This window comes from Phoenix dactylifera, chromosome 12 (genome assembly GCF_009389715.1).
Source record: "Phoenix dactylifera cultivar Barhee BC4 chromosome 12, palm_55x_up_171113_PBpolish2nd_filt_p, whole genome shotgun sequence".
NCBI classification, from domain to species: Eukaryota; Viridiplantae; Streptophyta; class Magnoliopsida; order Arecales; family Arecaceae; genus Phoenix; species Phoenix dactylifera.
The window spans coordinates 13,458,865-13,483,538 of NC_052403.1; the positions used below are offsets into that span (position 1 = coordinate 13,458,865).

Consider the following 24,674-nt stretch of genomic DNA (forward strand, 5'->3'; position numbering starts at 1 on the left):
TTGCTGCTCTCCTTTGCTTCTTCCCTTTGAGAATAACCGCCGTCCAAGAAATCCCCTCCTAATTTTGACAAGAACCGTTTCCTTCTTTTCTTTCTACTCCTAATAAGACCAAATAAAACTCCAACTTTTATTCCTTGACCTCTGCTTTCTTTCTTTGAAAAACAGAGCACCAGCCATAGTTTCCTCATAATGAAGTTTGAATTGTTCAACGAAACAGGGGAGGGAAGGAAACTTTAAAAAGCCAATGACTTCCAAGGAAGGTAAGCTTTCAATTGATACTAATGGTTAACTCTCTATCACTGTGACGAATCTTGGTAAATAGAGAGAAACTATTAACTTGATCAACTAATGAAGCTAAAGGATTATTTGTTTCAATCTCCAGAGCTTCATCCCGAGGACAACCCGAAGGATTCGCCGAATTCTAAAGAAGGTAAGCTTGATATGATGCTAGTCTTCAGGGGTTAGTATTGTGTTTTTCCATGCCTTTTTTTATTTCTTTCAAACAATTAAATCTTCTGTTAAGGAAACACGACATTAAAAGATGATCCATAAAACATGTAAGAAAAATGGAAAAAGATGATACATGAGAGAATTCGCTTTTAGATCAGATATAGTTGATCATAATCAAACCCTCTCCTTTCCATTACTTAGTAGAAGGGGAGTTGTTGTTCTTTAGTTCTTGTTTTCTGAGGGAGAGGGGGAGTTCTTTCTTTATTCTTTTTTTCCTCCCAAAAAAGGACTTCCTTCAGATATTTGAGCCATCTAACTATAATTAGTAGGAGAAAGGAAAAAGGGATATAAACAGACATAAATTAAAAAATAATGGAATAATAAAGAAGAACCAATCAAAGAATTTTTGGTCCCTATTGCTTCTCTTTTGAGAACTTTGATATTACCTTATAATTTTGTAGGCTCAGAGGAAACATAGTGAGTGATTCTATAATTCTTTCACACTATTCAATATTCCATGGGAAAGTCTTGTAAACAAAGGAAACAAGAAACAAAATTTAGTCTAGTGCAGAAAAGAGTCAAGAAAAGATCAGATTTTTATTAGTTTCTACCCCTTGTTTAAAAACAATTTGCAATCATTTTTTTTCCATCAATCAGAAATAGGGGAAAACAGAAAAAGCTCAGAAGCAAAGCCTGATGATAATATCAGCAATAGCTCTGATCAGAACTCCCCTCGTGGTGTGCTAGAGATCCCAATATCTAGTGCAGATTCTGATGTCGGCAGCAGCAGCAGCATCAGCAGGGATACTTTGTCGGGGGACCGATCAATTGCTCCAGATGGAACAGTGTTGGAGTCCCACAGCTTGCAGTGGAGGACTTTGATTGGTGGCTTGATTCTGAGAAAGAAGAGGTGCATGATGAGGCTATCAACATTTCCTCCGGTGACGGCAGGCTTGGGCTTGCAGGGGACTCAGAGTAAGAAGGATAGGATGGAGAGTGGGGAACTCACAGCAGAGATTAGAAGGGGAAGGCCCTCTTGGAGGAGCTTTGACTACCAGGAGCTTGCAGCTGCTACTGATAACTTCAACCCAGGTAAGATTTCATCATCCTGTGATAATAGAGAGAGAGGGGGAGCTTAAATAACTAGCTTATATTTATATGCAAAAGGTTTGTTTAGGATAAGGTGGGAAAAAAATTGAGGCCCTAATCCTCCTACTTTCATATGTAAAGAGAGCATAAATATCTCAGTTTCTTCATTCCACTCTTCATTGCTTTTTTTTGAGAGGAATTATATGTGTGGAAAAAAGAAGAAGAGATTTTTTGCCATCTAAAGGGATACACTCTGACAAAACCATTTTTCCTGAGAATTCATAGACATCATCCTTTATCTTGTTTTAAAATAAAAATAAAAGATCTAGAATTCATGCAATTTTCTATTATTATTAAGGTATTTATTATCATAAGTGATTTGACATACATCTCCATGCCCATGTGAACAGTGTCCACAAATTGGTTTTTATTTTTATTTTTTTCCAACCATGCAATGGAGCTAACACACATTTGCATGGTACTTGAGCTATTGATAGTTGTAGAACTAATAGAATTGTCAAACAAAGGTTTGTTTGGAGCTGCTTTCCAATTCCAAATATCTTCCTTTCTGAAGAGCTTTCATTCTCCTTTTGCTCTATTCTCATTGTCTTGTAAAGGTGGGTTTCGTCTTTTGTATTGTTCAGGGCATATTGATGAACCCTATTCAATTGGTCATGGGTCATGGCTAAGCATCAAAATTGACTTTTTCTTTTGAAATATCTTCCTACTTGGAATGACACTGCTTAGCCTCTGAGCCTTTGCATCCCCTTCTTTCCCAGCTTGGAAGGGCCTATGCAAGGTATGTCATACCAGCCCGAACCGGGTAGTACGGTACATACTATATAATACTAGTTCGGTATCGGTATTCGGTATGGATGGCGTATCGACACTCGGTATAGTAAAAAAAATTGTACCGTACCGTACTGACACTGTACTAGTATGGTACCAATATGGAGTCCGGTACCGAGACAGCGAACCTTGGGCCTATGTTTGTATCTTAACCTGCACCCTTAGTGCTCTCACCTTTCCTATTTAAAATGAAAATATTATATGGAGCATGGATCTTTATGAAGCACTCATAAAACTAATGTAAGATTGCCATATGGACTTTTATGATCCCAAATGATTTTGACCAAGATTTCAACATAAGTTTAATTAGGGCAATTGCTATGATGCACACATGCTGGCCAGTTCCATCTTATTCATGATACATTATCTTCTTTTTCTCTTAATTCTATTGTTTTCAATTTTATATTTTAGGTAGGACCATGCAAAATGGTACATGTTGCTAGCTACTAAAATTCTAGGCAATTTCCTAAACTTACGCATAACTGCATGTGAGTGAACCAGCTTAAAGCTACTCATCTGTTCTTGTAGAATATTAGGATGGCCCCATCATTCACTCATATTTAAGGAGACAAATGGATGCTTCCAGAAAGTACAATTTAGTCACTTTTTCCCCTAGTGTTTTAGTACCATTGTAATCAGTAGAGCTTCAATCTCCAAGGCCTCATCCTCCCTTCAGGTATTACTTAAGAAGATTAACTTCCCCCTTATATAAGATATGCTCCAAACCTCTTCTCGCAATTAATGAAACTAGTATTGAACTACTTTTTGTTCTATGTTCCATGCTCAGATAAATTGATTGGGAAAGGTGGACATGCAGAGGTGTATAAAGGATGCCTTGCTGATGGACAGCTTGTAGCAGTGAAGAGGTTGACAAAGAAAGACAACGAGGAGGAGAGAGTTGGAGATTTCTTATCAGAACTTGGAATAATTGCCCATGTCAATCACCCGAATGCTGCACAACTGCTGGGGTTCAGCGTGGAAAGGGGCTTGCACCTTGTTCTCAGGTTCTCTCCACATGGAAGCTTGGCTTCTGTGCTTCATGGTATATCTTTCTTTTCTTAGACATGTCTTATTAACATCTTATATACAACCATGTTGCTAGCTTAGGCAAGCTCAAAGTAGTAAATCGATGCAACGATTAAACCTAAATAAAGAATGAACTAAAATAGCACTAATAGCACAAGATTTAGCACCTGGCACTATTGGCCAAAATTTTGAAACTAAGTGGACCCATGGTTATTGAAGCTGGCTTAGACAGCAAAAGGGAGAAAAAAACATTGGCTGAACATCATTATGTTTCTCATGCTGGAAAACATGTTCAATTCTACATGAGTAATGCATGATTAAGGAGTCAAGAACCAAGCTCGGCCTATATGCAAGTTCAGTCACACAAGCTCTAGGACTGGATAGTGGACTTATCAATTAGGTAGTGGACTCAACTGATATAGGATGATAACTGATAAGAATATATGCTTCAACTAATAATATGGTCATGCAAACTAGCCTGCCCACCAGGGGATTTATGTTTTGTGCAGCTTGAGATGTTGAGTAATTGGATTTGTGATAATTTATAAAATACATGCGCTTAGGACAAGGAAGATAAGTCATAATAGTAATAAAAATTTGAATTATTATTACTGATATTAGTACTAGAAAATTATTTTTCATAGCTTAAATAAAGTTCATTGTATTTTGGCCTGTTTCATCAATTCCTTCTTGATTTGTTTCATCGTTGTAATTTACAGTATTAAACTATTAATTCTAGTCAACAGCTTATAAATTATAACTTTTGCATCCTAATGTGTAAGTAATGTGTAAGTAATGTGAAATTTATCAATAATTTATATGTGGTGTTAGCATTATGCATTTTGAAGATATTAGACATTTAGAAGTATGATGGGCTGCACTGACATGAGAGATCAATAATTCTCTGCCCATTTTAGGGATTCATTATGGAGGTGGATCTGGACCTAGTCTTATGTAAATTCCATGTAAATTTTGGCACTAGCTAGGATTGCTTGCATAAACAGTGTATTTGCCAATAAAAGATTCATCCCCAGTCAAGGCATACTAAATCGGTACCGGTAGGCGTACTGGTCGCCTACCGAACCGGTTCGGACCAGTAATAAACCAGTCTGCATAACACAGCGCACGCGCAGCATGCTATGGCGAACCGGCGCGATCCGACCGGTTCGCACCAATTCCTAGCTATACGGGATGGAACCATCCGGGTCCGTTCGGTACACATCTAGTACCGGCCGGTTCCGGCTCGGTACCACTTGGTTCCGTCCGGAACCATTTTTTAATGCCAAACCTGAGGCCGGAACCATTTTTTAGTGCCAAACAGGACCAGTTGGTATTGGTACCGGTTCGGTACGGGCTGAACCGGACAGTACGGATCAGTTTAACATTTCTTGTCTCCAGTATAATCTTATGATGATGCTGATCAAATCTCATCATTGGAGCATCCAGTTTCACCATTTCAATTTCTTAAGAAATAGAGACATGATAGATCAAATCAAGGATTCAGGATAACAAATTAAGAACATTTCTAGAATAGAGGAGATGCTGTCAGAGCCTGTCCTCGAATAATTATCTAGGAACTCTAATGATGCTTCTAGCTATGACAAGGGTAACATTCCTTAACTGCTATTCCAAAAGAATTGAACATAACAAGCTTGCATCACCTTGTTTTAGCTTAGTAATGAAGAGGAATTCAGTTGTTCAGGTTCGAAGGAAGGCCTTGAATGGAAGGTAAGGTTTAAGATTGCTTTAGGCATAGCAGAAGGGCTGCTCTATCTCCACGAAGGATGCCAGCGGCGCATAATCCATAGAGACATGAAGGCCTCCAACATACTGTTGACTGAAGACTTTGAGCCGCAGGTATTATTAGCAGCTTTTGCTCTCTTTCATTATTGGACTATTTCATAACCATGCAGTTTCTTTGCATAGATATCTGATTTTGGACTTGCAAAGTGGCTGCCAGACAACTGGACTCACCACATTGTGTTCCCCATTGAAGGGACATTTGGGTAAGCTCAAACCAATCCATTCCTTCCATTTCTGAGGCTAATCGAGGATGCTTGTTATATATCTAGCGATATGCTTATGATTTAGATATTTGGCGCCTGAATACTTCATGCATGGGGTAGTGAATGAGAAGATTGACGTGTTCGCTTTCGGGGTGTTGCTGCTCGAGCTGATAACAGGGCGAAGGGCAGTTGACTCTTCTCGACAGAGCCTAGTGATATGGGTAATTCTTAGATTTCACTTGGAACATTTTGCTTTATGTTGCGCTATGATGCATTATGAAATCTTTTATTTTATTTTGTTATGTTTTTAATGTTGCATATCAATGTGATTCCTAGGCTGCAAATGGGTTGGTGGGGCCATTGTGAGCCATTGTGATCACACTTAAATTCAGATCCAATATAATTTAGATTCCACTAGGTCTGTCAGCCAATTGGCTTGTCAGGCATGTCTTTAGGTTTAAGAACTCCTAAGATATTGGCTTGGATTAGATTGGCTAGATCCAAATCCAACACCATATGTTGAGATTCTGGAAAGGTTAATGTTGTGATTAGGGTAAAAGACAGTTTCTGAAAAATTTTGCTTGCGATTAGGGTATAGGATAGTTCATCATCCTACAACATAGACATCATGAGTCTAAACAGTATTTCATCCTATATCAAGTTAAATGCCTCATTCTAATCATAAAAAGTTTTGCTTCAGTACAAACTAAATGACCCTGCTTCTTTGCAGACGATGCAAGATAGTCCTCTTCATGTTCTGTTATTCAAATTTTTGGTCCAGGGATATAGTAGAAATATTCTAGAATATTTTAGATATCCAATCCCTATTATTAATAACCCAACTGAAGTATTCTACTTCTCCATTGCTCTTATCAAACCCACCATAAACTTATAAATCAAGAAAAGATAAGTAGACCTGATCCATGAATGATGATTATATCAGCTATTCTGATATTTAAATTCGAACCTGAAAGTTACTACTCTACGAAAAGTTACTAAAGTTTCAAAGAATCACAGTGTCTTGCAAAGCTAGTATTATTAGCATTATGGGGCAATTTTTCATTTCTAAGATATGATGCTTCTATGCTTGTCATAGGCAAAGCCACTCCTCGACACAAACAACGTAAAAGAACTTGCCGACCCTTCTCTTGGAGATGCTTATGACCCTGAAGAAATGAGACGTTCTTTATTAGTAGCTTCTATGTGCATTCACCACCTCTCAACCTCACGGCCTAATATGAATTGGGTAAGCAAATTGTTCATGTTGCTCATCCTTAACCTTGAATTGGACCTATTCAGCTAAATGCTGAATGTCATATGAGTGTAGGTGGTCAGGCTTTTAAAGGGAGAGCAAGGATATGCAGAACTCCTGGGAAGAGAATTGAGGCCTAAAATTGCAAGACCACCACTATTTGACGCTTGTGATTCAGAGGACTACACTTGCTCAAGGTATCTCAACGATCTCCATCGGCACAAGCAACTTGCCTTGGAGCAATGAATTAGTGTGCAACCTAAGGAGTTCTTCTCTTTTTGTATATTAAGAGGTCCTTTCATGGTCCCAAATGTATGCATCGATGGAGGGACTGTGCTCGCCAACTACCTCTTGTAGTTGTTCCAAATCTAAGACTTGAAGTGTTGGATCTACTCTAATGTGTCCTCTTCCCTTTGGTTACACTTGCTGGGTACAGTTAGCTTCAAGCAAGATTCATGCTCCTTATGAACATCATATTAGTTAAACTAAAGCGATACAGAAAGCTAAGCATCCTAGTATGGTATAATGTATGCACTCCTTTTGAAGTGTTTTGGTGGTTGGAGGACATCCACATGGTTGCACATTAAGAACTTGCAATTAGCATTAAAAAATAGGATTGATCACAACCTCCATAAGTGGTGCTCAACTCTTTCAGACTCAACAGACCATGTATCATGGGGACCCAAAGCTCAATTATGAGGACAATCTTCTTATTTAGCAATATTATTATATTCTGCTCTCTATCTTTCAGAAAATTTTTATGCTTGTGGTTAGAAGGTTTTCTCTCTCTTTTGCTTGAGCATAAATTTTTAGCTATAGTGTCTAAAAATGTGGACCCATGTTATGTTCCTATATCTATTTAGCTTTAAGATTGCTTTCATGTTGGAAGATCTAATTGATTTGTCTTGCTATACAACTGTATGCCGCAGCTAAAATAATGAATAATCTAAAGGCTCCTTAGGTTTCAGGATACCAAGCTGTTTTTATGTTCTATTTTAATTAATAATCTAAACCCTTTAAAAGATGCTATATCGGCTCGTTTCTTTGGAAATGATGCCATATGAGATCCGGAACCTGTTACAGAAAATTCATTTCGTGCATGCAAATTATAGAAATTTCTTTTTGCACTTTCTTGAGAGTCACAAGCTCTTTTAGATAACTTTAAAGTGTTTGGTAAGAATTTTGAAACAATTTTCCGGCTCCCCCCCCCCCCCCCAAAAAAATCTAAGTTTACCAAGCTTCAGTGGTGTAAACAGAGTCCAACATCAACCAATGACTACTTTAGCTGTTATCTCTCAAGTCACACAGGCCGGCAATACTGAAAAGCTAGAGTTTAATGAATGGAGATTGAAATTGATGGTGTGGTAGGGATCAGAATAAATTAGCAGATAGCCAGGTACATTATTTGTGAATGAATGCCAAAGAACAAAATTTTGCTACAAGCAAGACCAGTGTAATAACAAACACACACCATGTGTAGAGATAATACAGATATAGAAAGTCGTGCACAGCCAAATGATCAATGTGATCTTGTGTGTCACTGAGTTTGGCTTGTGCAATAGTATACTGATAAGTTCAATTTTTTCTTCATGCTTAAAAGGCGACAAGAAAACTAATGATGTGATCAGCTATTGAGGATAATTTATCAGGCCAAACTGCCTAACCAACATACCAGATGTTGCAACGAAGATAACTGAAATCAAACAATATAACTTATACACAAAGAAGAAAGATCAAACGCGATAGAAACGCAGATATGTATCGTGTGTTTCCTGTGCTTTCAAATCAAGCATGACAAATTCACAAGGAAACGATAAAGTCTGAAAAGATTGAATAGATGGTCCATGAATTAGCATTGTAAAGTACCACATCCAACATCTAAATCAAATTCCAATATGCGATCCAATAGCCACAACAGGCAGCTAGTGTGAAACAGGAAAATAGATCCTGAAGAACCTAACAGTCAGTGGGGCCTCCTAGTGCGGACACCTTTTCCAGCAACATGCTTCTCCTTAGAAGGCAAAATGATCATCAACAATTTAATAAAATGAAATTTTTTGTTTTTGAATCTTAATGGAGTTCCACAGAAGCATTGCATTTTCCAAGTGAAGTTGCTTTCTGGCTCCTAAAGATCCACAAAATAAATGGCCACATGTAGGACCCCAAGCCTAATGCCATAACCTGGTGCAGAAGCCTTTCCGTATGACCGGCTTCTCCTTATTACATATACCATCCATGAAAGCATCAACCAGCTGAGCAACCAGACTCGCAGGTTCATCTATAAGAACATCTATGAATGCACTCACCACCCTTCGTTCTTGTGCTGTCGCTTTCAAACTGAACCATGTGAGGAATTTCACACGGAACTCCTTCTCCATGTGTCCCTCGCATTCCAACCATCTGATCACCTTTACACAGTACTCATACTCCCTCTCTGCTGATTCCTTCTTATTGGCAGAATCTGGTGTACTATTAAGCCTATCGGATTTGCGAGGCATTTCCAAGGGAACAGATTTGGAGCTGACAAAAGGTACAGCCTCTGAAGATGGCCGCAAGTGCATGTCATTGTTGTCGCTGATGCCCTCTGATGGGAGAACCTTAGGATGGTTACTGTGGTTGCACTTCGGGAGTTTTGGAGCCTGGTTGTTATCACTCGAGTTTGTTGAACCCCTCTGTGAATCTGATTGAATGATCACAGGCGGCTCACTCATGTCCTGTTGCTGTTTTAAAGCTGAAATAAGATCATCGTCAATATAAGTGCTATCTGAGTTCCGAGTGGAGCATTGGCCGCTGTTCCCATTAAGGTTCTGCGTCACACACTTAGCCTCCCACTTTCCTAATTCCTTGGTGCTGCTGAAAGGAGACACCTTGAAATAATATTCAGTTGACGGGCTCAGTCCTGATATCATGATCTTTGTATCTGGCCTCAGGATAAGGCAGGTGGGTTCTTCAGGATAATCCATGGCATCAGAGTTTCGATGCCACAGAGTGCAGCCGATGATATTTTCTTCAAACATATTGTCTCTGGAGTGAAGTGAAACAACCACAGAAAATGGAGAGATGTCTTCAAAATGGATTTGGAAAGCCAAGGAACCTGTGCTAACTGATCCTGTGAATAAATGAGCAGTAGTAGGTTGGGTTTACAGGAATCCGATAAATTTGGAACGGTCTCAAGGTTAAGGAGAAAAAAGAAATTTACCTGGGGCTTTGAGGTCTTTATCAGCCAAGAGGCCTGCTGAGCTAGAAAGTATGGAATCTGCTGCTTCCACTGCAGAAGCACATAGTTTCTGAACTTCTGCACCACAATTAAGCCGGTTGACAATGCCCCTTGCCATGACTGTGGAAACTTTATCTAGAGGTCCAACTTCTTTCTTGAGTTTCTTTACAGCTGTATTCACAATATTTTGCATTTCTTTATAACGCTCAGTTCCTTTAAGCATTTTGTGGCTCAAAGATAATCGATCACACAATATGTCAACTCTCCTAGCATCCTTGGCAATCAATAGTTGTTTTTGCCAGCTTCTGTGGAACGCAAGACGCAAAAGAATGCCTATAAATTATATCACAAACATCTTCAAGATGATAAATAAAGCTAAATAATTTCCTTACCCTTATATGATGTCCTTTTCATCTAAAAATATCAAGAAGAGGAAAAATGAAAACAAAGGCTGGACAAGTAACCTCATACAAATGAAAGAGAAGATCAGCTAAGGCACTATTGTGGTATATTCTTCTCCCAAGCACCAGAACAAATTAGCACTAAGAGCACTTGTTTATGATCAGAGTTCAAGATCACAATGCAGCTTGTAAGAGAATGCATTTTTATGATTGGACAGATTGTTTTAAACCGAATATAGTTACAATTGCCCGCCAAGATTGGTGTTTAAGTTTAAGCTTTTATAGTTATATGGATTCAACAAGAAAGAGAATATCAAAAATTCATAGTTTATAACACCTTACATCTTAGAAATATAAAGCTGCAGCTAAGACAGATTGCAAGGTAATCATTTTCTCAGTTAAATTATTCGTGAGAAAACAGGATATAGTTCTCATATGCATTTTTATCTTTAATCCCATGCCCACACAAATTAACTGAAACATTTCATTATATAGTAAAACGAGACCAATGTTCATTACATCCTGGTTCAATAAATAAAATTTAAATAAAATACATATCATCAAATACTATTTCATCTTTCTTAACCATCTACATTTTTTACCATACAATTGGATGGTATCAATGATCAGTAAAGCAGACCTAAAGACAACAGTTAAAGAAGCATTTGTACCAAAAAGCAATTAAACAGTTGTATAATTAAAAATTCTTCTTTTTCCCTGAACCTTCAAACTGAATTTTAACATCCCTTCCCAGAAGGCCATTTTCAGAGGATATCAAACATGATGAACAGACTTCAAATGATTTTACTTTCTCTATCCTAAATTAGTTCCAGATATTAATTCCTCTTATGTGCTTATTTCAAGTTCTGTCCTTCCTCGTACCACCACAGATGAATAAAATCTCACCTCGGACAAACTTACCACAAAATTGCCCTTTCGCTGCTTATAATTGTTACCTTAGGGGACCAATATCAGAAATAGATTTCTCTCTTCAAAAATCTTATAAATTCTTTAGCTTTATCTTGCACAAAGGCATGTTTGAAAACATGCTGGTTCAAATTCATGTACGTTAGATTTTACAAAAAATAGTCTACAAAAATAGTATGTAACCTCCAGCAGGAACTACAAAAACATAATAATCAGAATAAAATAGCTAGTTTGATTGTACAGAATATCTGAATCACCACAAGAAGCTCTTGGAATATGGAAATGGCATAATGTCATATCAAGTTGATATCAAATATGAGTACAGAGTGCAATATCATACACTACAGAAGCTACAAGTTTTAAAATTTAATCAATGATATGCCTTTGGTTGTTGATATTTTTATCCAATAAAATGTTAATAGTTTCTCAAAGATCTATAACCCAGTTAAGTCAAAAATTGTTAAACCAACAAGTTCCACGCGCGTTTCATACTTGAGCTATAACTTTCATAATGCAGAACAACTTAACAACAAAAAAACCATATATCTGTCTCTCCCTATCTGTGTGCATAGATGTGTGTGGCTGTGCATTGGGCATGCAGGTGCGGGTGTAAGCACATGGATGCATGCAGGTGGGTGTGGGCATGGGGGTGTGCGGGCGGGTGTTGAGGGGAGGGGGGTGTCCATGAACATGTGCACACATGCAGGCATTCGGACACATGTGTGCGTACATGAGGGATCACCACTTAGCAAGAAATAGCACTAGGAAAGAAAGCAATGCAAGGAATAAGCAAGCTCAATGAGCAAAGTAGAAACTAAATTTGATATCCTCATGCTCAATAACTTCTACTAGTAAGCGCAGATAGTCTTTAATAAGATCATAAATACAGTACAAATATTGTATTTAATAATATCATAATAAGTATGCATAAAGTAAATTCAATAGGATCATATATTTAAGCACTAAGTTCACAAAGAAACAAATGGTCCAACCCCTATGCTCTGAATATAAGATAAAGAGAAATTCTACCTCCCCTTTTCGTAGAAGGTAAACTAAATTCCCCTTTTGGATTATTGCTACAAATTATCTTATTTATTATCTACCTATCTCTGCATGATACTGCTCATGCAGTAATTAACTATATTATGAGATCAATGATCAAGGAATTTAACCACAAAAGTTTTCAAAGTACTTGTGAAGTGAATAGAATAATTATTTACCGCATCAGCCAATTGATTTTTCCACAGAAAACACAATAAAAACTGCCATCCAACTTTGGATAACTCCCATTCTTCAAAATGCCAGCGCTCTCATGTTTAAGAGCACATTTCAGGTGGTAGGACATGCCACATGAATTACTCTGGTAAGGAGGATCAGAATTGCAAACCAACCATAGAGTAGGGTCCTTATTGTCATCATAGCGATAACAGATGCAGCAGGAACACCGCTTACAGTATCCATCCACTAAGCTCAGAGTGGCTCGGCAAGCAAGATTTTGACAGATCAAGGTGTCAACTTGCTCTTCTTTTCTCTTCAAGGGATCATGAGTTACATCAGTTTCAGATTCTAATGGTTGTTCCTTTTTTCTCTTCTTCTTTAATCCATTTGGGTTGTTTGGTGCGGCTGATGAAATGCTTGTTTTATCATCATTCTTTCTTCCATTCTTCTGTGACACCAGCCTAAGCAGATGCTCAATCATTTTAGGTTTTGTGACCCCAGTATATTTCCTCTCCTTGCCCATCTCAGCACAGATGAGTTGAAGAAGCTCTCTACGACTCCAGGACTGAAGAATTTCAGGGGCATTATCTGCCCACTTTGAAATTTCATGCACTAGCTCTCTCTTCTCCTCTAAACTCAACTCACTGCATTTTGCAGGATCAATCACGAAACCTGTAAGAATTGAAGGAGCGTGAGTTTCAGGAAAAATAGATTAAAAATTGCATTCCACTAGAGTATATGAGAAATGATAATATCTGTAAACATAATTCTTAACTTTGCAATCTTGTGTCCCTAAAAGTAGTTAGCAACACTTTGGTGATGAGGTACTGCAAGAACTAACTAGAAATTGTTTATGGCAGACTAGAATTAGAAGGAGAAGACCAACAAATTGCACCAATTGTTAACAATAATAGTGTTGTCACAGTTGAGCAAGATACCAAAATATTTATGTACCATCAATTTGTAAGGAGGGGAAATTTTATAGTGTGTCAGAAACAATGTTGAAAATCTCTTGTTATAATGTTCAAGTCTATCTCAGCAAAAGTGAACAATGACTGGGAGATTCAAGGTTTTCAACTAACTAGTTGAACTCGAAAATGCTGTGAAGAAGCCTCATGCAAGATTTTCATTGTAGATGATGGGGGATAATCTAGTGTATTATGACTGGGAAAATAGCATATGTTCCAACTGTTGTGCCTCTGGCCATCAAGTAGATTGATGTCAAATGACACCTCTATTATTTGGCAAATAAAAGGTGAACCAAACAACTGATGCAACAGATACAGCATCCTAGGCTTCTAGTAATGTGATAAACTGAGAAGAGAAGGGGTCTAAAATACATCAAGATCTAGAACACAAGAAAGGTCCTTAACATAGAAAGAGACCAAGGCAAGAAAGACAGACTGATAGGAAAGCAAACACTAAGAAAGCGGTGGAGAAAGAAACTTTCAATTAGTACCTAACATATATCATAGATCTCATCATGGGTTTGAAGAAAAATTCTCTAGAAATAGGCGAAACAACATTGATATAAAGGAATCTGGAACAATCTTTTAAGATGTATAGACAAACAAAGTAAAATAACATGGCGTCAGAAACAACCGGAACAACACAGTTTGGGGCGTACAAACCCAAACCAATGTCAAACCAGGTTGATGTGGCCGTTCTGGCCGGTAAGTGACCCAAACCGACCCTTACAACTCTAAACCGAGCACAGCCGTCCGATTCAGCTTAGTTCAGGCTGTTTGGGCCACCTCGTGACTCATCTCTTTTCTTAAAAGAGAGCTTCCAACGATAGGTTTTGTGAGGAAAAATCAAGGAAGACGATGATTTGTCATTTTGAGCCCAAATCAAGCCAAATTAGGTATAATCCCCCTTCCCCTCCCTCCTCTTCATTCTTCTCTGTTTTTTCATGCCTAAAATAGATCAAAAATTGGTAAAAGCAGTGAAAATCATGGAAAAAATTTGTAATTTAGCATGATTTCATGAATGTTGTAGATCTAAGAGTGATAAAGCATTGAAGAAGAAATCATGATTTTTCATTGATCAAATAATTTTTAGATTAAAAAATATATTTTAGTCAAAATTATTATTAAATAAAATAATATTAAAAGTTTAAAAAATGGTAGCATATTTAGGGGTATGCACAACTTATTTAAATTGGGCATAGTTATGGCTACCAAAACCTAAAGCCAAGTTCAAATAACTTTCAAACGTGTTGATTAAGATATATTATCCTTGGTAGGGTTTTACTTTAATCCGAAATATAATTAATTTTTTTCAATATTTTGTATTAAAGATTATTTTTATCTAAATATTAATGAACAATATTTAAAAATCATAAATTATGAAGAGTTAGTATTCTATATAGATAATGTAGAAGTATTTTCTGAAGTAATGCAATCATTTTTTGCATTACATTATAAATTATCTAATTTTAAGTATCTAATTATTCAAATAACTGTTAATTCAATTAAAAATCATGAAAAAAATGGGAATATGAATGAGTAATTAGGACATATTTTCTAAGACAGCATGCATAGCTTTTACATGATTTTATAAATTATCACATATATTATGTGAAATTAAATTATTAAAAACCGCCAATTTATCCAAAAATATTTCAAATTTTATTTATTTGTTAAATGTATAGATCCACTTTATGTAATTTTCAGTGATGAATAGGATGATTTATGACATGTATTCGTAAAACTTGCAATTGCAAAAATAGATACAAAAAGAATAAAGATACTGATGTATATTGAGAAAATGATGTCATAACTACGGGCCAACACCATTGGAGTTGCAAGGGGTACAATGTAGAGTGGAGAGAGCGTGGGTTGATGAGATTGCAGCAGCATTTGGTTAGTTGTTATCCCAATGTAGCTGTATGTAAGAAAAATCTATAAGAGGTCGGACAGTTGATGAAGAAGCACTTTCATGATTTTAGAAAGAGCAATAAAAAAGGGTAAAAAAATAAGCAAAGATTGATCTTTGAGCAGCTACGCCACTATAGACTATAGGGATCTATAGGACTATGAGGAATTAGATCCAGATAACATGCAGGAGGCTTAGACTCAGGCTGCTATAAAGGACAGTCTGAATGATCAATGGCAAAGGGAGAAGTTTGCCAAATCAGGGTACAATTTGGATCCTTAAACTAGGAGGGTGATCCGATTCTGGATCCGCCAAGATAAACCTAAGCTACAAGAGAAGCCAGTTAGTGAGAGAGGTTGTTGGTAAAAGTTTGCAACTAGATAGCATCTATATTTGGAGTTTTTACAGGTGAGAAGGGAAAGAAGCCCAAAGATATAACAAGGGTCGCCATTCATGTGTTGGATTCACGTGCCTTCCCAGTAGAGACTCAAAGTAGTAAAAGATTGATTCTATCACGCTAGATTAACGTGAGTAACCATTTTACTAAAAAAAAAAAGATTGATTCTATGCTTGTCAAGGATAGGAAAATATACGTGGAGAGCTATTGCTTCATGATTTCACTACAACCACATCCTTGCAAATATCACAAATAACACCTACCTTTTTGCTATCAACTCCATCCAAAAAGGCAGTCTGGGTGTTGATCCTCTTGGACTGAAGGATATCTATGATGGGTTGCTTGATGATAATAAGAAAGAGCAAGAGAGATGGATAGCCTCCTACCAAAGCAAGTGGGACATTTATGGTGTGATATTGATGTGTGATGGTTTGACGAGGTGCCACAAATGAAGCACCATCAAATTTTTAATATATTGTGATAAGAAAACATTCTTTCATAAGTCAGTTGATGCTTTTAACAAGGTGCATGATGCCTGGTACATCCTGATCTTGATTTAGGCGATATTTTGATGATCAAGAGGCTGTATATTTTCAAGATCTCATGTGCTATCCACTACATAGACATAATGCTGATAGACATTGATAAAATCTGCAGTGCGAAGTAGGTGGTAGAGACAACCTAGGCTATCACTAAAGATATATAACCACACAAGAGTGTTGGCTTTGAACTAGCATATCAAGGGTGAGATAATGAGGCCAGCAATCACCCACCCACTTTGCCACGCACAATATTGCACTCGATAGTCTCATCAAGAAGAAAGCGGACCTATATCAAATATTCGTGAGTGCTGAGTGGCAAGATAGTAGATATATTTGTAGTGGCAGGGAAGGAAATCATCTGGAAAGGTCAATTATAAGCTAGCAATTCTGAAAGTAGGCTGATAGAGTAGTTAAGGCAATCGCGCCCCTATATTGAGTGCTCAAAGCTACGGATAGCGAGATGCACTCCCAGATGGACTTGTTGTATCACATGGCTACGGCAATGACCACCAAGGGAGAGATCACGTAGGCAAATATAAAGTATCTTCTAAGTATATTTACATCATTAAAAAGATATGGGATTACCAGGTGGATAGGAAGTTGCATATAACAAGTAATCCAAGTACAATCCTCAATGCTTATTAATTCTTAAAAAAAATTAATAGTGCAATCCTTGGCTTGAGGGCCAGTAGTAGCAACCAAATCTTGAAGAGCAAGGATCACCTCCTCGATCAGCTAATATCATCAAAAAGGAAGCTGAGATGAATATAGAGCAATGCGCAAAGCGACACATGCCATGCTCATAACCATGGAGATCAAAGGAGAGGGAATAAGGATTGCAAGGTTATATATCCGAGACATCCATTCAGTGATATGATAAGAGATGCTAAGTAGAGGTCATTATCGAACCTGATCCAATCGAGGAAGCAGGGCTAGTCAAAGTTATAGGTCTAGTCGAGCCACCCAGTAGAGCTAGATAGGTAGGGACATCCAAGAAACCAATGCAGTCTTTCGAAGTAGCAAGAAAGGGAAAGTGAAGAAAGCCGCAAAGCTGCTGGAATGAGCCCTTAGATGACTAATTGGCTAGATTATCTGGTAATACGAGCGATGATGCTAATGTCAGTTCAAGCTACGATGCATCTAGTGGATACAGAGGTGGCATCAGACATGGCTACGGTACATACAATTTACAACCACCTAATCTGATTCAATTCACTGACAAGTCATGTGTCACTCATGCTATTCAAGATTATGGACCATGAAACATATCATAAGGCCCACAAAGATACGATAGCTTATAGGAGACAACCCCTCGAGGTGGTTCAGGAGATGACAATATTACAACTGATAAAATAGCATGTAGAGTATGATGCCTAGATGTATCCAAATCCTCATCATACACCAATCCTATTATGCACAAGCAGGTTACGCCCCGTATGCAAAACCTTCATTTGAGTCCTTGCTTGTATTCGAGCCACTACTACCCTCTATGGTCAACCAAATTATGGGTTAGATTTTACTATCGAGATCTTCTCCCAAATGGGAGTGGAATAGCCAAGCACAGTATCAAATAGAGGATTAGTGTCAGGGTGGCTATGCAAGAAGAGAATGCAATAGTGGACACAGTATCTAGGTTGGGGTTATATCCAATATCCGACTATGAACAAGATCCTAATGTCTATAAACATCATAGACCCTCCACGAGGAACTAGATATCAGTATGGATCTTGTTATTCAAATCAATTTGATATATATATTCAAGCGCAAAATATGTATTGTCTATGTTTAATTATTACAAATATATATTTAACTATTACAATTGCATCCATTAAGTACAACCTCTTGGGACCAATGGGAAATAAAATATTATTAAATACCATTAGAATCATAGTTTGAAGATATATAAACCTTAAAACAACCTTCAAAATAAAAACAGGGAAAAAAAGGTAAAAGACAATTAACTAATAGCGAACCAATATGCATCCATATACTGAGTATTGATATGGTTTGGCTCGATATGCACCTATCAGTATAGTTTCTGATATCGAGATTGCGGACCTTGTTCAATAATATTCACACCAAACTATTCATGGAAGCTATCTAATTAAATTTCTTAAGCCAAGCTGAAGGGGCCAATTTGATTCTATATATAGTTGGTTTTTCTTTTTGAGGAGTAATTTGATCCAATATATAGTTTGGTTCAAACTCAAAGCATGCTTAGGACAAGTGAGACTATGAGGTGGCTGCATAGAAACATTTTATGTTGATTCCAGTGAAAAAATTGTTATGGGGGTGGATAAAGTAAAGAAACACTAAGCAAGAGCACAAGATTGCTCATCTTCATGCTTAAACAAAATCTTATAAGAAACAAGCTTCTACAGAGAAAAGCAAAAAACAATTAAGCTTTCCTCTATGTGATTATATTGACATGATTTTGTGAACATACTTGCATGCAATAAAAATATTTCAACTATTAGAGTAATTCAATCTCAGACACAGGTTTCTTCAGATTATAGTGAATACCTCAACATGTGTCTCCTATCTCTAAGAAATATTGGCGATCTCTCACATGCTTTACAGCTTTTGATAAAAAAAAATAATGGGGGAGTAGTTGGCTGGTTTCCTAAGGTGGTCAGGAATTTTTGATAAGTAGGAAACTTAGAGAAAAACAGATAAAGGTCCATCAACCTGAGAGCCAATAAGATAATCTGAAACCTTAGAAAGCACATTTATTAACTCACCAGAACCATGTTGCCCAGTTTAAACCTATGTAGTCGCACCTAATAAGGATAAAAGATTCCAACAGGAAACTGGTCTTGGGCAGGAAAATTCAAAAGACAGCATCCTAGGCAGAATAGAAAATAAAGATCATGAAAGACGATATTAGTTGATAGTAAAGGACAAAAGGTGGGTGGAAAGGAAGGAAAAGCAAACTATGGTGCTTCAAAAAGGCAAGTTCGACCAACACTCATGGTTACCTGGTAGTAGGATGCTAGACCCCTTCTGTGCCAGCCTCATATTTAATTCACCCTATATGTGGAAGGACAAAGTATACAATCAAAACCTGAATTTCTAAGTAGAGAAGCCCGGAATAATGTTGTTGGACAAGTTTTCAGCAACTTTCGAGAGTGAGCAGCTGACGATGTAAACCATTATTAAATAGGTGTTCAGGACAAGACGACATCTCATGAATATGACAATGCTTGCGCTCAGCAAATTTATTGATGTATATGTAAAAATGACCATGGAGGCAAAAATCTAAAGATCAAGGAAACTTGCAGTAAATGAGATTGTTATATAAAGCATGACAAGTCATCAATAGATATAACATAACAACCACCACTTTAGGAAGGAATAGGAGAGATGCATGAGCAAGGCTACAATTTTAAATTATATAAGTTGAAGAGTTAAAAAAGAAAAATGAATGGATCCTCATTCCTTACACTAAAACAGGTAAAATGCTGTCCTATGAGAAGTAGCAAGCTTTTAGCCTAGGGTACCGACAATCCTATCATATGTTACCATAGCCTAGGTTTACATTTACTTCACTAGGGTGGATGGCAACAGATGAGCCAGATGAACATAAAATCCTACTATTTTTATCCATGCACGTAAAGGGAAATCAAGAACAATGGTTGACCTAACACTTGAACAACTCAGGATGATGGAGTAAGGAAGTGACATTTGGAAAAAAGTTGTTATATGTACCTATATGAGTGTCCATATGTGTACACATACACAAACATATATATGCATATACATATATACATGTACAAGAATATATATATATATATATGCATATATATCGAGGATCCAAATCTCTAGGATCGGTACCATATCTCATGTCTGATGGTACGACACAATCCTCAATATAGGGGTGGTATTGTCCCAATAAAAAATGCAAAAAAGTGTACCAAGTGGCAATACATTAGTACAGGATTGGATACCCCAACATGGTGCAACAAGGGCCCAGTTTGCCAAATACCAATACATACCAGCCCCTATCATACTGGTTCGGGGGTAGTATATCATACGCCAGCAATATGGGGCTTGTAAGCATGAGATTAGAAACCTTGGTGTCTGCATGTGTATGTATGTGGGTGTGTTTGTATGTGGGTGCATACGCACATATATGTATATGTACATATACATGAATGCGTATGTGTCCGTGCATATAATATAGATGACATGTTCATGATGTTAAACATATATAACAATAAAATTAGCACAAGAAACACAACACCTGAATTTCAGCCACCCCACATCTAGAATTACGACACACACATCACAATGCACATATATACAACAAACTCACAAAGAAATGAACACACAATCATCACAACAGACAATGCGTTCAATCACCCACATGCACATACACAGCATACATAGCCTCAATTATGTCCATTTTTTGCACCTCGGCATCTTAATGAGGCATATGTAAGGCACATTTTTTAAACACCTCAACAAAGTCGCCTCACCTTGAAGTAGGCAAGACACTCGGGTTGCACCTAGATATGTATTGCACCTTAGCATCTCTTTACAAATATTGGTTAGAAATAAGGAATCTTTGGGTGGTCTCTATACGGGATTTCTAAAGGTAGGGAGGCTTCTAGAATGTGGACTTAAGTAAATGTCTAATCAAAGATCTTCACATGTCAAGTTTCTAAGGAGGTAACTATCATATAGGGATGGCAACAGACCAGGCATGGGTCGAGTAGGCCATTACCCGTACTTGCCTCGAGGTAAGGCAGGCTAGGTAAAGTCTCGGAATGGGGCAGGGTGGGTAGAGTTAAGGCAGGTTGGACAAATTGGGCCGGGTAAAGCTACAAAAATCAATTCTTTGCATACAAATCAATTCTTTTTGCCTTAGGGAGGGAATTTGGAAAAAATTATATATATATATATATATATATATATATATATATATATATATATATATTTGGATCGAGTTCGGAGCAAGTTTTATCATTACCCGTACCCACCCCAGATCGGCTGAGGGTTGCGTAAAACCCACCCCATTAAGATCAGGCCACATCGAGTACCCAATAGGGTGGAGTAAATTGGCACCCCTATTGATGTTTCTCCTCCTAATAAATGCCACTTATCCAACAAAAGGCAAATGGCTCCCACCAACAAATTTCCATGCATGAAGAAATAAATGGACCTCAAATAAAATATTCTTTGACCTGATCCAAACTGAAATATACATTAAGAAACCACAACCATCAAGCCTTTTCTCAACTATCTAGGGTCAAGTTTATGGATCTTCATTCACCAAGTATTCCTATTTAGGGATACCTTTGATATTATTCCAAGTTTATCCATATCCTTCATCACAACGTCCATTGATGGCACCTTAGGTCTTTCCCTCCTTTTCTTACCAGATTCAACACAAAACAAAGTACCTCTCCTCACTGAAAATAGAATTGGAAAAATAAGAAAATAAGAGAATTCTTCTCAACTAAAAATAAACATATGGGACAATAGTACGAGAATCAAGAGGTTGCTAGTTTACAACCTGTGCAGAGAGTTCAAGGGTGGCCCAATGCATTTGGGGGCCTAAGGCGAACTCACTAAGGGAGGCCTTTTTTTTTAATAATAATTTTTTTTAATAAATCTAGAATAACTCACTAAGGCGAACTCCAAGTATTTAACAATCTTTGTATGATTCAGTGTTGGAAACTATAAATTTTATTGTGACAAATCGTAAGTCAAGAACAAACTTAGCATATTATGGAAGTTTTTTCTTCATCCATTAAATGTCCATTGATAATTAAAATGCTGAAATATTAAACAATTCTCCAAAGTTAAAAGGCATTCCTTCACAATTAGATTGAAAAGAGGAGAAAAGCTTGTAGAAAATATGAAATGCATACAGAAGAATTCACCCAGCCATGAATTAGCTGAAATTTGGAAACTAAAGCACACCTTCATCAAAAGGCAATTCACTCAGAACTTCATACATAAAACATTTCTAAAAACTTATAGTCAAGACTATGGTTAAAAGAGAGAAATTACATAATGCACTGTAAAAAGTAGACTAGAAAAAATGAACATTGGACTTTGTAAAAAGAAGCTAAAGGCAGTCTTGAGAAACAAAAGGAACAGCATGAATCCCTGATAAAATCAGAGTCAAAGAGGTAACTAGTAAGGCCTCCAGAAGTCGATCAGAAGACTGAAGTCGAAAAGAAAAAAAGGGGGAAGTCGGAACTCATCGGCTGGAGAGGGCAAAGGGCCGACTGCCGAGAAGGAGAAGAGATGACGTCGGTGCCGGCGACGCCGCCTCCCTGATCCCTCATCACTCTCTTCAACCGGGCTGATGGGCCAAGTACCGACGGGGAGGACGGCGAACGAGCAAAGTGAGAACCGAGGATGGCGAACGGGCGAACCAGCGAAGGACAGAAGAACTAATAAACTAAGGACATGCAATAGAGGGAGGAGCACGCAAGAGAACGGATGGTGGGGGATGGGAACGGTGCGGTTGGCGGAAGAGGTAACGCAACCGGCTTGGCATGGAGAAGGGGCGAAGCAATGAGGCTTGGACGGTTATAAATATGGAATGGAAAGACGAGGACCTCCATTAGTGGCCGCTTAGAAGCTCAAACGCAGGGTAGAAGACGATCTAAATATTGGTCTTGATAGAATTCTAGATATAGAGATGAGAAAGCTAGATGGAAAATTAAAAAAGCTGCAAGGATCTCATTCTCACACCACACCAAGCGTCACAAGGTGTAGAAGAGGATGGATAAAGAAATTTGCAATCGATGCTTTTCTCCTTATAAACCACGAAACTGGCAGACGGTCATTCCTTTTCAGCTTTTTTTCAACTAGATAAAACCAAAGTTTGTATTTGGCCGAGAAGTTTATTCACAGGAGGAGGAGGAGAGTACTCGGTTTTGTGTGGCCAAGCTGATCTGTTTTCCCATGCTTAGCATGGCATGCTCCATGTACATCCACCCCTTCAGCCTTTTCCTCTGACAGCAAAGAGAGAGAGAGAGAGAGAGGTCACTAGGACAGAGGCCTCAGTTTACTTCACAGAGAGAGAGGTCACTAGGACGGCAAGAGGACAGTTAGGCAGTAGCTGGAGCCTGGAGCCGCTCATAGGCACTAGGACGGAGGCTTTAGTTCACTTCACAGAGAATTTTTTCTTATTTGGCAATCCCAGTCTCCCGCCTCTCGGAGGCCTTTCATTGGGCCGAGGCCTTAGCCGACCACCTCGGTCGCCTAAGGCTTGGGCCGGCCCTCAGAGAGTTAAAGAGGACTAAGGAATGAGCGAGAACTTTAGCAACATTAGATAATCAAGTCTAGGAAAGCTTGAAAGGCAAAGGAAGAAGCTAAAGAAGAAGGCACCCCTATATGGACAAATTGAAATGAAGGTTAAGATGGTTCATGTAATAAATGATGACCACTTTCAATGAGTTTAGAATATTGAATGTGTTTCACAAAAAGAAATAAGTATATTATATAATGAAGATATGGAAATTGGTTTACAAATTAACATCCACTACAAACTTTTCAAAACATTAAGAACATTTAGGACACAAAAGGTAAGCTTAATGCATAACATAAAAGACATCAGTGATAGTTGATGTGATGACCAGGCCTAAAGTAGGTGGACCCGGGCGTGCCTTGCACACGAGGCTGGGCAAAAAAAAGATCCCCATGCAAGTTTGCAAGGGGAAGTGGACTCCTGGTAGGAGTCTATCTTCTTCCTTAATCCTGTCAGGCAAAGGACTCTAGGGTCATGCTTTCCTTCTCTAAACTCTCTCTTGTCTGTAAAAACAACCCCCTACCTCCTCTGTAGCGTCCATCTTCGAAAATCCCTTAATTAGAGTGGTGAATCGAGCTCTTCAAGAGAGGATTTCTTGGAGATTTTTGGTTGATCCGCCCATAAGATCTCGCTGGAGTCAAGGAGAGAAACCAACTTGGCAAGAAGATGTTGAACAGGATACCCTACCCCCAAGTTCATAGATCGAGAAAGTCCAAGACCAATAGAGGTAAGAATTCCTGCACACAATTGCTTATATGGATAATATGTATTTTGTAACACATATCGATGATTTGGGTTTTGCATCATTTGTCAAATGATTCCTGATTGATCTTTGATATGAATATATATAAATATATATTTCTTTCTTATATAGACGTATCAAATATCGATGATTTTGGTTGCTTGGATTATGATTTTGGTTGTTTGGAATATGATGCTAGTTATTTTGAAACTTGGTAAGAAATATAATATAAAATTATATTTTCTCTGGCATGAATGAAATTGAAAATTTTGATTGCTGAATAAAAGAATTTGAACTAGATATGTTATGGATTGCCAATCATGGGTGAATTGTAACACATTGGATAGCCATCGTGGGCCGAAGCGCGGATATTTTGGTTTGCCACCACGGGCCAAAGCGCGAATATTTTAA

General features: G+C 37.8%; 2 protein-coding genes and 1 long non-coding RNA gene across 9 annotated transcripts in view; 1 reads left to right on the forward strand and 2 right to left on the reverse strand.

The window, feature by feature from the left end:
• Window positions 1-24,674, forward strand: part of LOC103718758 (receptor-like cytosolic serine/threonine-protein kinase RBK1) — a 27,097-nt gene continuing 2,423 nt past the window's right edge. Inside the window, exons 1-9 of one of the 4 annotated variants that reach the window (XM_008807708.3) lie at window positions 1-260; window positions 383-430; window positions 1,108-1,542; window positions 3,176-3,430; window positions 5,117-5,271; window positions 5,341-5,420; window positions 5,506-5,641; window positions 6,517-6,666; window positions 6,748-7,415. In XM_008807708.3, coding sequence (XP_008805930.1) covers window positions 245-260; window positions 383-430; window positions 1,108-1,542; window positions 3,176-3,430; window positions 5,117-5,271; window positions 5,341-5,420; window positions 5,506-5,641; window positions 6,517-6,666; window positions 6,748-6,918 — 1,446 coding nt within the window. In that variant the 5' untranslated portion in view covers window positions 1-244 and the 3' untranslated portion in view covers window positions 6,919-7,415. The other 3 variants (XM_039132635.1, XM_039132636.1, XM_026809147.2) reach the window with 3 other exon arrangements.
• On the reverse strand, window positions 1,027-1,552 carry LOC120112769. The gene is made up of 2 exons (XR_005514432.1): window positions 1,460-1,552; window positions 1,027-1,346 (listed from the first exon to the last, which is right to left on the reverse strand). It is a non-coding gene; the product is annotated as an uncharacterized LOC120112769 (long non-coding RNA).
• LOC103718757 (VIN3-like protein 2) overlaps window positions 8,404-24,674 on the reverse strand; it is a 21,407-nt gene continuing 5,136 nt past the window's right edge. For 2 of the 4 annotated variants that reach the window (XM_039132634.1, XM_008807707.3), the window contains 3 exons: window positions 12,438-13,107; window positions 9,872-10,194; window positions 8,404-9,781 (listed from right to left, as the gene is read on the reverse strand). In XM_039132634.1, the coding sequence (XP_038988562.1) occupies window positions 8,841-9,781; window positions 9,872-10,194; window positions 12,438-12,958 (1,785 nt within the window). In that variant the 5' untranslated portion in view covers window positions 12,959-13,107 and the 3' untranslated portion in view covers window positions 8,404-8,840. Of the gene's footprint in view, window positions 9,782-9,871; window positions 10,195-12,437; window positions 13,108-18,992; window positions 19,282-24,674 lie in introns of all 4 variants that reach the window. The other 2 variants (XM_039132632.1, XM_039132633.1) reach the window with 2 other exon arrangements.